The 15,650-nt window shown below is 39.9% G+C and overlaps 1 protein-coding gene across 1 annotated transcript; it reads right to left on the bottom strand.

Moving 5' to 3' along the window:
- Positions 1-257: 257 nt before the first annotated feature.
- Positions 258-13,177, bottom strand: LOC131242963 (uncharacterized). Its single transcript, XM_058241974.1, has 8 exons — positions 13,022-13,177; positions 11,934-12,008; positions 3,854-3,921; positions 2,945-3,015; positions 2,153-2,259; positions 1,136-1,185; positions 655-737; positions 258-572 (listed from the first exon to the last, which is right to left on the bottom strand). Exons 2-8 carry the CDS (start codon positions 11,989-11,991, stop codon positions 458-460), a joined length of 552 nt encoding a protein of 183 aa, XP_058097957.1. The 5' UTR covers positions 11,992-12,008; positions 13,022-13,177; the 3' UTR covers positions 258-457.
- Positions 13,178-15,650: the final 2,473 nt, after the last annotated feature.

Raw genomic sequence — 15,650 nt, 5'->3', positions numbered from 1 at the left:
CCGAGCCCGGGCAAGCTCGAACTCTGCTCGAAATTTCTTCGAGCTCAAAAAAACAGCTTGACTTGGCTCGAACTCAGTTTCGAACCAAGTCGAATCGAGCTTTTTCGAGTCAAGTCGAGTGAGCTAACCAAGCTAACTTGGTTCATGTACACCCCTAGTTGGAACCATGTCCACCATCCGCAGCGGAACGCAATCAACAGTCGGGATCAAATGGGCCATTCAACCCATCAAAGAGGAAGGTAAAAATTCCACCATGCTTATGTGAGATGGAGCTCAGAAAAGCTCAAGAAGTCACTAATGTAACAACAATGGACAACCATTCTAAATTTCCGTTGCATGGGGATGCATTGGTAACCAAATATTCTAGAGAGAGGAGAGACCACAAAACTGAAATGGTTGCATGCTTCACACTGAAAAGAAGCTGGGTATCACCGAAGGCTTCCAAGATGCAAAATATTCAGTGCGGTTTGGGCACATAACCATCCACTGCAAAGTTCCTCGTAGCAGCTGGCAGCGCCAATCGAATCCCATCGAGCTCAGGCTTCGCAATCACTTGGCAGCCCAGACGAGACCTGCAAATGGCCCATGAACAAAAACTCAGAACTGGTTTTTAATTAGAAATGAGAAATCAATTTTGGTTGCAGAGGGACCCACGTTTCCGTAAGCCCAAAAGCAAGGTCCAACATGTCATTTTCCTCATCAGTAGGATCTTCTAGCTTGTTGTAGAAAGCCACATCCTACAGCAGGAAGTTCAACAGTCAGCTTGTGTTATAAAATGCCACCATATCTCAGTACTGCTAAAAGCAACATCCTAAAGAATTGAGGCCCAATATATGGTAAGCTAAGCCATTGATGTGGTGGACCTATATGGGATGGGCCATGTCCTACTATATCTGCCATTGAAAAAATGGATATTCACTATGAATGAACCACACTGCCCAATCAGGCAGTTAGGATCATCCCACGGGGAGGTTTCTGGGGTATCTCCATCTACGAGGGTCCACCATATGAACAATTTGGATCACCAAAAGGAAGGTCCTACACCTACAGATTATTGGGCCTAGCAAATGCATGGCTGAACATTATACACTGCCTCCATCCTATATGCCATGCAACAAGAAAGCCAGGTACGTACCATCACAATCACGTGACATGTCGAACATGCAAGTGAGCCTTCACAAGCTCCTGTAATCACATCAGACAGTTCATCAATGTCTCGGTGCATTCTAGCGCTTCATTACATTCCTACTCTTGAGTAACGGATTGAGATTTATTATGCTTTGAAGAGAAGAATACAGATCACCTACTGCTGGTTGTAGGTAGTTTAAAAATATAACCTGTCACGTGCCTACGAGTTGAGTGTACAATGAAGGGGCCATGCAGAAGGTGGGCTCCACCATGGACATCACCAGGTGTGAAAATCAGGCAGATCCAATCATCAGACAGTCACTGTGCATGAAAACAGTGGACGGTTTGAATCTGACCTTACGACAGTCTGATTCAAGATATACGTGTAGCTGCCTGATTATTGGCCCAGCTGATTTAATGGTGAGGCCCCACCTCTGCAAAGCCCAGATGCCATACACAATTGACATATTGGCACATTTGATGGGTGTACCTTAAGTTAACCTACAAGCATTGCTAGCTGCTCAATCCTAGCAACTTGAACCAGGATTCTCGATCAAATCAAGATAAGATTTCTTTGACTACTAGATTGAGTTTTTAAACACTACTGCTGAGTGATTTAATCCAAACTTTAAGAAACCAAAATCAACTCAGTACCGCCAATCCCCAATTAGGTACTGCTTGGCCTATTCTTAGAGAAAATCAACAAGCCAAGTTGCTAGTTGTGCAATAACATATGAAATAAAAACATAAAAGAAAATGCATTTCTTAACAGTTGACCTAGCCAGTAATCAACTCGTTTTATTGCTTTTTCAAAATCGAGGAAAAAAAAAAGATGAGTTTCCGGGTTCCCTACAAAATGGCATTTTAGATATACTTGGTTTTAAATATACAAAATCTGAATAGATTGTCCAAGCAACTTCTTAAATGAAATTTCTCTTGAGAGAGAGAGAGAGAGAGAGAGAGAGAGCCTTGTTCATGGAAGGTTTGAAGACTGAATTATGAGAAAGCATGCCCGAATATGTACCTTCGAGTTCTATATCATTTTCATGTGCTGCTTCTAACATTGACATTCCAACAGGGACCTTGATATGCTTCTCCTCTCCATCCTTGTCAACAAACGTCACAGATATTCTGAAAGGGTACCAAAACTAAATTATGGAAAGATTTCCAAAATAACATATGCTGTTCCTTATTTGCTCATTGGCAATTGCCCCGGCAGTTGAAAAGCTTTCCAATATAAACATAACACCATTGCTTGTTTGCTCATGGGTGATTGCCCTGGCATTCGAGATTCACACTAAAAAACTTGATAACTATTAACCCAACCCTGAGAAGAATTCAAACTGAAAAAAACAATTGCACTAGCAGACACATGTACCAACATGCCCAAATGTGTGAATTCCAAAGACACTCATCTGGCAGGCCCTTCCTGCAAAAGATCTGGCCCTAAAATCAAGTGATGCCCATCAGGCGGGCCACACGTCTACATTGAATGCGGACAGCTGGAAATTTGCTTACCTTCCATTGATTCTAAACAAGCAGCCCAGCTGATGGATGGACCTGCCTGACTTTTGGGACAGGACAGATACACAGGAAGGCTGCCTAATTCGATCTTACGAATCTGCACTGGCATGTGTTCCAGCAAATAAACTTGCAAACCCGAGGTGTGATGTCCATTCCCAGGGCTCAAACTCAAATGGATGTGTTGCTATTAAAAACTATAGCCAACTCCATGCTTTCAATATAAACAAAATGAAAACAAATGAAAGGCATAAGCTCTTACAATCACCTGGTGGAGTGTGTGAAAAACACTTACTTTTCTTTCTTCTCATTCTCTGCCTCACGAGCCTTATCAGCAGCTGTGGTAGAAAAAGAATACTTCTGAAACTGAAAATTCACATGATTTAGCTCTTATCGAGGAAAAATAATGGCTATTTTATTTTCATAAACAATCCCCCAAAAAAAAACCTCTAGGAGATTAAAAAAAAAACAAACAATTAAGAAGATCTCATAAATCAAGACGCATCTAATCAAAAGATAATTTAAGCCTGAAAATAGAGGGAATCCAGCACCATCACTAACTCATTAGCTTAAGAACGGGGGTGGGGGGGAGTTGTTATAAAAAATCCAGGTCCAGCTGGGTACTTCCAGGAACAGCTACAGTAGTGTGATCGAGGAATTTTCAGGGCCCGTAGGAATCAAAGACTCAAATTATGCAGAGGTACCGGTGCTTCAAGCTTGAAAGATCTTTTTTGAAGTCTCTTCAGCCTGTCATGATTGAAGGCGATTCTAGCAATACAATTGCTTGGGCTACAGGCAGATCATTCTTGTGGAAGTGGCAGACATTATTGAATAAAGTGCAAGATTTGTGTATTGGCAGGGGCCAGGAAGGTTTCCTTTTCATTAGTCCCAAGAGAAGTGAACTTTGAGGTGGATGATCTTGCAAAGGCTGGTGCTACTAGAAATGCACTGTTGTCATAGATGGCAGCTTATTTTTCTTTCTGTTTCTATCTGTAGCTGTTTGCTGCACTATCTTGCTGCATCCTGTTGCTGTTTTTCTTGTAAGATTGTCTTGCGCACGCCTCCTTTTGGGGCTGTCTTGTTTTGTGGTTTTGTGTCAGCTCAGGCAGTGGTTTGGATCATCGGGTGCAAAACTCTGGAGGAAAGATATGATTTGCTGAAAGAAACAGATTATCTTTGTGCTTTAAAAAAGAATATGACTAACCGGAGACTGGAGATAATGACTGGAAGGTCTTTGCACGTATCCCGTTCTAGAGATGGAAATGACTCGACCTGCCAAAAGAGTAATTTCAGTATCAAAGGAAACGGATGAGAGAAAATATATCATATGCATAAACATATCACCATCACCATCATAACCTTGTCCTAGCTATTTAGTTGCTTTGTGCAGTATGTTATTGTTACCTGCCACCATTTTTATTTTTTATTTTTTTTGAGAAATGATAATTTTTATTAAGAAGGCTCGAGAAAATGAGCAAAGAATACAACACCCAAAGGAGCCAAAAATCATGCCCACCACTTCAAATAGCCAGAAAATTTTCTAACAACCTCCGCGGCACTAGCCTGAATATTTCTAAAACAGCACCCGTTCCTCACTCCCCAGATAACCCAAAACATCGCCATAATAAGAAGCCTCTACCTAGCTTTTCCAATGTTCCCCACCCCTCCTCTCCGCCATGCCCAAAGAAGCTGATCCCCCGACTCCGGCATCACCCAAAAGATGTGGAATAGCGACAAAAAATGGCTCCACACCTTACCAGCAAAAGGGCAATGGATAAGAAGGTGGTTGATATTCACATTGTTCACCATACACATGCAACAAATATTGGGAAGAATCATCGCTCTTCTTTGCAGATTATCAATAGTCTGGATTCTCTTTCGACAAACTAGCCTCACGAAAACCGCCACCTGAGGAGGGGCCCCATAAGACCAATGATGAAAGGGATGCCAGAAGGAACACTTCCCTGGTTCCGTTACTACACCAAACATACTTCACTGAAAATATGCCGGAAGTAATTCTCGCCCACACCATAGAGTCTTCCACTTGCATCTCTACCTTGGCATGCCTAAGAACCTCAAGAAGACAAGTAAGGCCCTCCATTTCTAAGTCTAATAAATTCTTGCAACAAGGAGGCGCCCACACTACTGAGTCCTGCATGATCGAAAAACAATCTGCCATGGAGACAAATTGATCGGGAGCCAAACGTGCAAGACTAGGAAAGCTAGTCTGCAACTCTTGATCGCCACACCACATATCTACCCAAAAACAAGTACGGGTTCCATTGCCCATTGAGAAGGATATGCCCCTTCGAACTAGGTGCTCAATAGCCGCCACCGCTTTCCAGACCACAAAAGCCTCCAATTTGGTACTTATCATGACCAATGTTTTAAATATCAACAATATCGGCCGATATATCTTGTATCCCACCTATGCGATTCAAAACACACAGGTAGAGACGATATATCCCACATGTTTGATCCAGTGAGCATTTTCAATTTCCAATACATTTTTTTAGTTGTTGAACTTATGTTAAATCAGTGTCAAATGGTTACAAATCCATTGGTTCTTCGTGTTTTGCATGAAAAATCATGGAGTTGGAGCTTTGATTTTGATATCCATTGGTTCATCATGTTTTCCATATTTTTTTCAAAATTTTCCTTCAACCAGCTATCAATTGAGACTAATTTCAAAGTATTTAAGAGTATTTGTTGAAATAATCATCAAATACACTCTAATTTAGAAATTTGAGTGTAGGTGGTTGGCTTTGGAGAAAATTCAAAATTTCCCCAATTTCTCTCAAATTGCTTGCAATGTTGCACTCCAAACATGAAATCAACCATGTATGAGGGTTGATCTATTGATTTGTTAAGTCCTTGTCAATTTTCGGAGAATAAGAATAAAAATCATTTTTAATCAAAAATTATTAAAATATTAATTTTTTTCGAGATTTCCCTTCAACCAACTATCAATTGAGACTAATTTCAAAGTATTTAGGAGTGTTTGATGAGATAATTAACACACACACTCTAAATGTTATGCAATCAACTTGAATATAGTTGCATTAGTCCAATCAGATAACGCATAGCATAGGACCCCATATGAGGGAAACCTACCATGTGCACTTCTTTTTTGAGATGTTATAATTTAAAAGATTGTATTAAGGTCTTTTTTAACAATCTCTGAAGTTTCATTAAAAAATTCAACCATTTTCCCAATGTTTCCCAAAAAATTGCGACAAATTACCCGATACAAACGACATATCCCATGCGATAACCGATATGTATCTATATCCCAAGGATGCGTTACGTAATACGATACCGATATTTCGAACACTGAGCATGACTAAAAATTCACAACACTTCCCTCCAAGAACATGCATGCAAGATGCATACTTCAAGGTAGCAAAGGGGAAAGCTAAAAAGAAGGGTTGGCCGGTGTTGGTGGCATTTCTTTCAACGACATAGGAGAGTTTATAAAAATAAAAAAATAATAATAATAATAATAAAATAAAAACTTGCATTCTATGGACCAATTGGTCTAAACTTTGAAGGTTTCTGATGAGACTTCCAAGGATAGCTCATTATTTAGGGGACTGAAATAATTTGTTTCTGCTTTAAAGGGTCATCTTATGGCAGATGGCAACTTGTAAAGCACTACTCTATATCTTGCACTTCAAGTACAAATTTGGGTCTTGCGGATGTAAACATATCAATTGAACAATCTGGTTAAATATAGATTTTTTCTTTTTACTTTTTTAAAGATGAAGCGCTTTTATTAGGGCCAATGGGCAAAAAGAAAATAAAACAACAAGAAGAAAATGAAGAGAGAGAGAGAGAGAACTGCACTAAACCATGGGAAGCCCACTCCCTAATATGCAAAGCAAACCCCAAGCGGGGAACCACTAAGATTACAAAGTCCCTATGACTAGGGGGAAGCCAAATTCCCCCAAAATCCTAGGCAAAGAAACAACACAAGTCCTAAAACCTATCTCAAATCTCCAGTCAGCAAAGGACCACTGAAGCGACAGATTTCCAAATAAAGGAGGCCCTGTATAGGGATGATTCCCAAATCCACCACCCCATAAGGGAGGACCCATACTTGGTTGTAATAACTTTCCTCCAAAAGACTAGTCCTCTACGCTACTATTTCAAACACACAAGTCCCAATTAACAACTTCCAATTATCTGATACATGCCCACCCTCCCCGATAGGTATACACACCTCACCCGATTCAATAAATGAATTTCTAATCATTCACCCCTCCCTCCCATAAAAAAATCTTTTCTCAGCCCGTCGATCCAAGCCAACACAAACTTGGGACACTTGAAAAGAAAGTAGTTAGGAAGATGGGAGAGAGAAGCTTTAATGAGAGTGATTCCCCCCCACCCCCCCCCGGATAGAAATTTACTCTTCCAAGGAGAATTTTCTCTCCATTCTCTCTACCACTTTATACCACAAGTGAAGAGCCGATTTGCCCAGACAGGGGGGAAGGCCTAGATATATCGAAAAAAAAGAAGAGGCAGGCTTGCAGCCAAAGACCTCCACAAGCTGGGAAACCTTTTCCTGATATATATTGACTCCAATAAACTATTAATATTAAGGCCAAAAATAACTTGAAATAATATCGCTTTAAAAAAAGGCCGGAAATAAAGCTAGATATTAATATCGACGAAAATAACCTGAAACCACCTCATCGCAATCCTCATATTAGCCACTTGAGACTCAAAAAGCTTCACAAAACAGAATGGTGTTATTGGCGAATAGGAGATGGTTAATACACCAAGAGAATTGGCCACCCCAAAACCATAGAACAAACCTTCATCTTGACCTCTAGAAAGCATTTTACTTTGGGCCACCGTAACCATGACAAAGAGGAACAGAGACAGGGGGTCTCCTTGTCAAAGGCCCCATGAGACTTTAAAGAAGCCAAAAGGGGATCCATTAATCATAATTCATAACTGAAACTTTTGGCAAAACAAACGCAGGATTGAATCCATTTCAAACCAAAAACTAATCTGCCCAACATATAATCTAAGGAGGACCAATCAGCATGATGCTTTTTCTACGTCCAACTTACATATAACCCCCCTACCTTCCTGCCCTAATAGTAGAATCCAAAGTCTCATGAGCTAGCAAGGCACTATCCAAGATTTGCATGTCGGTCACAAAAGCACTTTAGAAAGGCAAGACAACCTTATGGAGAACCCCCTCTGATTCTCTAACCAAGAATTTTAGCAACAATCTTATAGGGACTAGTTATCAAACTGATGGGCCTAAAATTCTTTAGACTATCAACTTCGTCCACCTTAGTTATAAGGGTAGGAAAGTACATCCCAATTTAGGGGTGAGATCTCCCAATGCAAATATAGCATGTGCAAGTCAAAATTAATAAGATCCCAAGTCAAAATTAATAAGATCCCCATCAGGACTCAGTACTTTATACCTGCCCAGGTCCCAGACTGCATCCTTGATCTCCTCGACTAGGACCAAGGCTTTCCAAAGAAACAACATCCTCAACTAAACAAGATTCAAAGGCAAGATTGTCTAAATTAGATCTTAGAAACCCCTCATCCGACAGCAAGTACTGATAGAAATTCACCATAACATCGCAAACGATGCCTTTATCAACCAATCTTTTACCATCAAAAGAGGAAATATAATTGGACCTCGCTCTAGCTCTGGCAATGCCATGAAAGCATTTGGTGTGCTTGTCACCCTCTTTGAGCTAAATAACCAGCGAATGTTGACATCATTTCATTTCCTCTTCTTTAACCCTAGATTGGTACTCAGGAAGTTAACTCATCTCTGGAAGAGCGATCATCGTCCAAAAGCAACCCCCTCCCTTCTTTAATGTCTAAAGCCTGGATGTTGTTTAGGAGGGAATCCATCTCCAACTCTCTACGACCAAACACTTCGTGATTCTAGACTACAAGCTTAGCTTTCTGAAGCTTCAATTTCTTAAAAAGCATGAAACCTGCCCAACCAAAGGAAGACCACCAATCCGACACCAATAACTTAAAACCCTCAACTTCTAACCAGGCTAACTTAAATCTGAATGGTGGGCCCCTAGTTGAGGACATCCACCTCCAAGAGGCTAGACAGCGTTCAGAGGCAAGATTAGGAAGCCCAGACTACCACACCAAAGGGAATTTTTACCGCCTATTCTGGCGACACCAGGATTCTAAAAAAGAGAAACATAGCTGGTTGATTTTGACCATTGGACCAGGATACTTAACTCCTTCCATGGGGATATCCATGAAACTAGCTTCGGCACCCAATCTACAAAACCCCATATGCAAGCATTAACCCTACCCCATGTAGCTTCTTATGAGCCAACTGGACAACATTGAAGCCCCCTCTCACGCACCACGGGAGGGGTCATCTTACAGAGACTGAGGAAAGCTCATCCCAAAAAAGAGAACGAAGAGGGGGACAATTCAAGCCGTAAACCCCTGTAAACACCCAAATGAAGCTCTATGATATTTTCTGAAAAACCTCACTAACTAAGAAGACACTGACCCAACAATAATCTTTACACCAAATGGAGGGATTCTAGCACACTAGGATGCCCCTTGAGGCCCCAACAGAGTCTAGGGCAACATACTCAATATCCCTATGACCCCACATAGACATTACAAGACTTTTATCGACAGACTGTAAATTAGACTCTTGGAATACCAATATATTCATGTATTTCATGAGGCAGATGTACTGGAGGACAACATCACAACAATTCTAAAGGAGTTTGGGGACCTTTATCATCATCGTAGCCTTGTCCTAGCTATTTGGAGCTGGCTTCTCATGGTCTAACAAAATTTCTTGACAACCAGTAGCCCACCTGAAAACGTTTGCCCAGTGGAACTCTATGAATTTGGTTTCCCATTGTAACTTTCTGGACCTCTACTTATCTGCAATATCTGCCTCTTGTATTAGCTGTACTTTCTCAGCAATCAAATGAAGCTGGCGGAATCAGGAACCCATTCCCTTCTTGATGTGATCCCTTCCTTTTTTCTTGAATTAATTTTCCTGTTAATTCTCGAAAAAGAAAAAGGAAAGAAGCTAGTGTTGCTGATTTATAAATAAAGGAAGGAAAAAAAAAAAAGAAGCAGAAGCAAAAATATGAATTGATTACACCAGATCTCTAAAAAGTCTCACCACAGAATACATTCATCAAAAGACTTCAACATATGCTCCTCGATCCAACTGCTGGTCAAGATACAATCTATGGATTGTAAAATGATTGAGCTAATAAAGTGCCAATAAACAGACCCAGTATAAAAGACCTCCTAAAGCTAAAGAAGTTGTACAAGACTCCGTTTGTCATTGCACACCTATAGTTCTGCACCCACAACCAGGACTGCCTTTTACCAAGCAGACATGCACGCCTCTACATGGAGTGGAAAAGCATATAATTAAACACTAGTACCTGCACCTGCATTCTCAAAGGATCACACAGTGCTAGCAACCCCAACTTAAAATGGAGATAGTCATAGGACTTCCTACATACTCCCCACTAACCAAGCCATAGCAGACACCCAATGACCTTCCCACCTCCTAAGTGCAGAAACCTTACCTTTGGCATATTTATACATTCTTCCACACCTTGGATTGGAAGGGATTGGAAAGGATTAGAGGGGGTTTCAAATCCCCATGGTTGTTTGGCAGCATAAAGCAACTGAGGATTGCCAATCCAGGGGGTTTCCAATCCCCTCTTTGAGGGGGTTTGTAATCCAAGGTGAGAGCTTGGATTACACCTAAAATCATTTGAATAGTTGCAGGTATAAATGTATGTCACTGTACACTATCATTCTACTGGGCACATGGCCCACTAACGATGATCAGCACCGTCCAAACATTGTTCATGTAGATCAGCACCGTCCAAATATTGTCCAGCACCGTCCAAACATTGTCCATATCAATCAACGATTAAAAATCGTTGGTTAGTCACTCAGACATGATCTTGTGCTTGCGGTCCATCTGAGACTTGGAATTTCATCACTTTTAGGCAAAACATATATTTTAGCGGGCTTATCACAACCATAGTGTCAAAAATTATATATCTCACTAATTGGGGATATTAAAGTTGATTTAGTAATTAAATTCAAACCCCCGTGAATATACCATGTATAGGTATTTTTGAATTAAAGTTGATTCACACTCAAGGGTACCAAACACACCGAGAGGATTGCCAATCCAGGGGGTTTCCAATCCTGGGGGTTGCGAATCCAGGGGGTTCCAAATCCACGCTCCCAAACAGGCCCTTATACATTCTTCCAAAAATCTAAAAACTAACATTCCAATCAGCGAATTAGTCATGAGTCATGAGTCACCCTGAAATCTAAAACTAATATTTATACAATCCGCAAATTACTCATGAATCACCCTGATGCATGCTTCACAAAGGTCATCCCAAGAAACGAAATATTTTGACCTCAAAATGTTAACCCTATGCCACAATTTTCGGTGAAATCAGGTTATAAAAGATACACTTGATGGGCTCCAAGACAAGCACCATATATCAGGGTCCAAACTCACTGCAGAGTTCACCACCAAGTGAGCCATGGTCACGGTCCACGAAGAACCAGATTTGCGAAGCGATGCATGAGGATCGTCAAATAGGATAAGGTCTTTGATTCGAATAAGATAAGGTCTTTGCTGCAACTTGCTAACTGAATTTGGCACCCACTGATTTGTCATTTTCAGATCATCCAAAGTCAAGCTCACTATCGAGACTCACTCCAACATCTGTGCATGCAATCACTATGTTTAGGCATAGATTGATATTTCAGAGACCATCTCACTGCATCAGCACGAACCAGACTAATATCAGATGTCATGAACTTACATGTTAGTATCGCTACAGTTGCCAGGTCATGCTTTAGTCAGATCTAGATTCCAGTTTTTTATTCATAGGGTAATTGGTGAATCCAATTCATTGGGTTTTGTTCCTCATCAGTTTGCTTGATTTTTAAATTAATTTGGTAAGTTTGTAGATTGATTCATTTAATTAATAACAAATTTAAGGATTGAGGAGTCCAAACCAATAAGCAAATTTTATAAATTTAACCACAGGGAATTAACCAGTTTATTCATACAATTCAGAGCAAGTGGAGGACTGATCCTAGTAAAGTGTAAAGTAATAAGACTGCCTGAATTTAGAACACAGCGGGTAACCTAACATACTTGACAACTCCAAGAACAACAAACAGTCAATAGAATCAACAGAGAAGAGAAAGGATTTGAATTAGGAATTGAAAAGGCATCTAGGAGCATGGGATCATACCTATTTTTAACTCCTTGACCATCCAAAGCCCAACTTGTGAAAGTTTGGAGATGAACATAAATGTTACACACAAACCTGAAATTTTACATTTAAAATTGATTAACATGTTCACGTAAAACTATTCTTGCTTTAAAATTTGGTATGTAAGATAATTTGCATGATGTCCTTTTAACGTATCCAAAAAAAAAGGCTGCAAAACATTCAATATAAATCCCTCAATCAAGGTTAGAGCTGTCGGTCGGCTAAACTCATGCAGGACAATGTCCGTGCAGTCCATTTAATTTTCAGGACTGAAATTTAGACCAAGCTTACAAGAACCAAATGCAGATTACATAGAAAATTGGGCTCAGATTCAGGCTCAGCCAGGGCTCAACAGAAATCATCATAATCTAAGCCTTATCCCAATTAATTGGGGTCAGTACATGAATCCTGTTTAGCAATTCCACTATCAAGGGTCATAGCTTCGGTTAGAGCATAAGTGTCTTTAAACTGCTCATCATTCAGTTAAAACCATTCAACATCTTTAAAGACACTTTTTTATTTTTTATTTTTTAAAAATGTCTTTAAAGACACTTGGTGAGTGGATTCCATTCAATGCCCACTATTAACGGTCACAAGTCGTAACGGAATGCAATTGCGGAAGAATAGGTATTACAGCCCCATATCACATAACAGGTCCTAAACTTGGCCCGAGAACCAGTCTCAGACTTAAAATTTAGGGCATCCGACCCAGGCCAATGATGAATGGCTAGGCCCAATCCAGTCATCAAGCGACCATCATTACCCAAAAAGGACAAACAGTTTAAAGACACTTGGATGGATGGGATATCCGTAAAATCTAAGAAAATCATGCCTATCCAACCATCACGTACGCCACGCCATAGACAAAAATACACAGCCACCCAAAAACCTCCACTGACATGTCATACACACATATGACAACAGATCCCACAGAGAAATTTTTTGTAGAACAATCCTATCCTACAACATATGCACAGGAACCGACTTCCTAAAAAGGAAAAAAATCATAAATCTTCATACGAAATGAAGAAGAACTAATAAAGATATGTTAATGGGCAAGAACATACCTTTATCAAGATCGAGAAGAGATTCAATCAATCAAAAAGTGAGTTTTTGAGATTCATAGACGTACGGACGTAGAAGGAGGAATTTGATTTTTTTTAATCCCGTCGTTTGAGCTCCAAAGCTCCTGAACACAGCAGAGGTAGGGTTTAGAAGAGAGGTCACGTGACGCCCAAGCCTCACCTAACATGGGGCGGCCCTGACCGTGGGGCCCACATTGATGTATGGATTGTACATCCGCTCCGTCCATCCGTTTTTCCATCACATTAGTGCATGAACCCAAAAATTTAATTGTATTAGATGGTATTGAACATGAATGGTATTTAATTGTATTAGATAGGATTAACATCATTATTGTACAATGATTGTATGTCTAGAAATACCATGGTATTGTAGCCATCCAATCCCATGTTTGGGATAAATATTTTGCCAAGGAAACACCAGATTAAGCAAAATCATGTTTGGTGGACCATGAAATTGTAATTAATGGACCAAATTCACAATGGATGTTGTTCACTTGTATACATACATGTGTAAATGGTGTATATGGATGGACAGCATCAATAAATGCGTGCATCAATGTGGGGCCCACATGTGTAGTGGATTTCAAAATCCTCAAAAATCCTATATGGGACCAAATGGAATTCCATGGGACTAAACGCAATTCCATCCCACCTAATCCCAACATTTCCCATCATCTCCAAATGCTAACCAAATGCAATTCTATCTCACTTAATCCCATCTAATACCCTACGCGAAACACTCCCTAAAGTAATTATAGTCATGCAATTGAGAATCTAATTGTTTTGGGACATCATTAGTGGGGCATGTGCCCAACAGAATAATATTTTGGTGACGTACATGCAACTCTTGAAAGGATTTTAGATATAATCCAAGCTCTCACCATGGATTTCAAACCCCCTCTTTGAAGGGATTTGAAACCTCTGGAATTTGAAATCCCCATTTACTTAATGGTGCCAAACAACAAGGGGATTTGAAATCCCCTCAAATCCCCCAAATTCATGGTGCCAAATGACTCCTTAAAACTCATCATGGACCGCAAATGACTCCTTAAAACTCATCATGGACCGCAAAAGTTTTAAATCAAGCCGATATTTGTTTTCTTTTCCCTTCATCCAGCTCTTCATGACCTTGATAAACTCACCATTGATTCACATGATCCACCTAAGATTTGGATTTGATTCATTTTTTTGAGATCATGCCATTAAATGAATTAAAAAAACAGATAGACCTTGTGCATATACAATAAATGCATTAAGGTGGGGCCCATTACCATATCCTCATTGTGTTGGGAGTGGCCGTGAATTCGCTATTAACAGTGATAATATTTGCTACTGAATATATGTGGGCCTGACCATGAGGTATGTGTTATATCCACATTGTCCTTCAATTTGGAGAAATGCATATCCAAAGTTTAAGTGGACCCACCATAGAAAATAGTAGGGACAAAGACTCCCACCATTGAAATCTTCCCAAGGCTCATCACGATATTTTTTTGGTATCTAACCTATTCATAAGTTAACATAGACATACAAGAAGGGAAAGCATGTGTTCAATCCTCATTGTTTTATGTAGTGGAGTCTACTTGGGCTTTGGATTTGCCTTATGCTCATGTTCCAAAATAATCTCTTTAAATGGATGGCTCAACTTGAGCCTTAGAATTGCCTCATTTTTAAGCTCATGTCCTAAAATGACCTCTCCAATTGGATGGACGGTGTGGATACAACACGTGATGATACATCATGGTGAGGCCATAGAACTTGGTAGCACTACAAGAAAGTTGGCCTTTAGCCTCAATATTTTAGCCTCGGTTTAAAAAAATGAGGCTAAATGTGCTTTTTAGCATCGGTTGTAAAGGAACTGAGGTTAAAGTCCATTTTTTGCCTCGATTGGTGAGAAACTGAGGTCAAAAGTCAACCCTTTTGCCTCGGTTAGCATGCAACTGAGGCTGAAAGTCTGTCCTTTTGCCAAGATTAGTGAGTAACTGAGGCCAAAAGAGAAATCATACTGCGTAGTCCTGTAGGGCATATGATGAGGGTCATGAGGCGCTCTACTGCAGTCACTTGTTACACTTCTTTATCATATTATGTCATATCAAATGCATTGCAGTTCTTAAGTCACCACAGTTTCCTTCATATTTTAATCAACTTGATCTGTTAGTCTTTGGTTGACAATACACTTTGTTTACCCTTTTATGTCATCAGATTATGCATATAATTCTATTTTGTATCATGAATTTGAGGGGAATTTTCTTTTAAATAATTATTGCTCACTTGGTGTTCGGTTTTTTTTTTTTTTTTTTAGCATATTGAAGATTTGACCCAAGAGAAGTTTGCACTGCAGCGTGCTCTTGAGGCATCTCAAGCTTTAGCAGAGTCCTTGCCTATTGAAAAATCATCTCTAACTGATAGCTTCAATCAACAGGTTTTTGTTTTTATTTTTTATTATTTTTTATAAATTAGAGTAGATATGTGGTGAATGTTCTATATGCTAGTGGAACTGCTGTTATGCTATCTTCGCATTTTTCAAGTGTGGGAGATAGGAGGGACATCCAAAAATACAGCTCGTATTCGATCCTTTATATGTATAGATACGACACTAACGCTTGTGAAG

Source organism: Magnolia sinica, chromosome 4 (genome assembly GCF_029962835.1).
Source record: "Magnolia sinica isolate HGM2019 chromosome 4, MsV1, whole genome shotgun sequence".
NCBI lineage: Eukaryota > Viridiplantae > Streptophyta > Magnoliopsida > Magnoliales > Magnoliaceae > Magnolia > Magnolia sinica.
Note: the sequence above shows the minus strand (reverse complement) of the source record. Positions and strands in the feature narration are given on the sequence as shown.

Bases quoted from the DNA above. Each gene is read 5' to 3' on its own strand.
- LOC131242963 (XM_058241974.1), bottom strand. From the start codon at position 11,991: ATGTTCATCTCCAAACTTTCACAAGTTGGGCTTTGGATGGTCAAGGAG. The intron at 3,922-11,933 runs GTATGATCCCAT...CTCTTTTGGCAG, and splicing joins GGTCAAGGAGTTAAAAATAG to GTCGAGTCATTTCCATCTCT. The intron at 738-1,135 runs GTACGTACCTGG...TTCCTGCTGTAG, and splicing joins CATGTCACGTGATTGTGATG to GATGTGGCTTTCTACAACAA.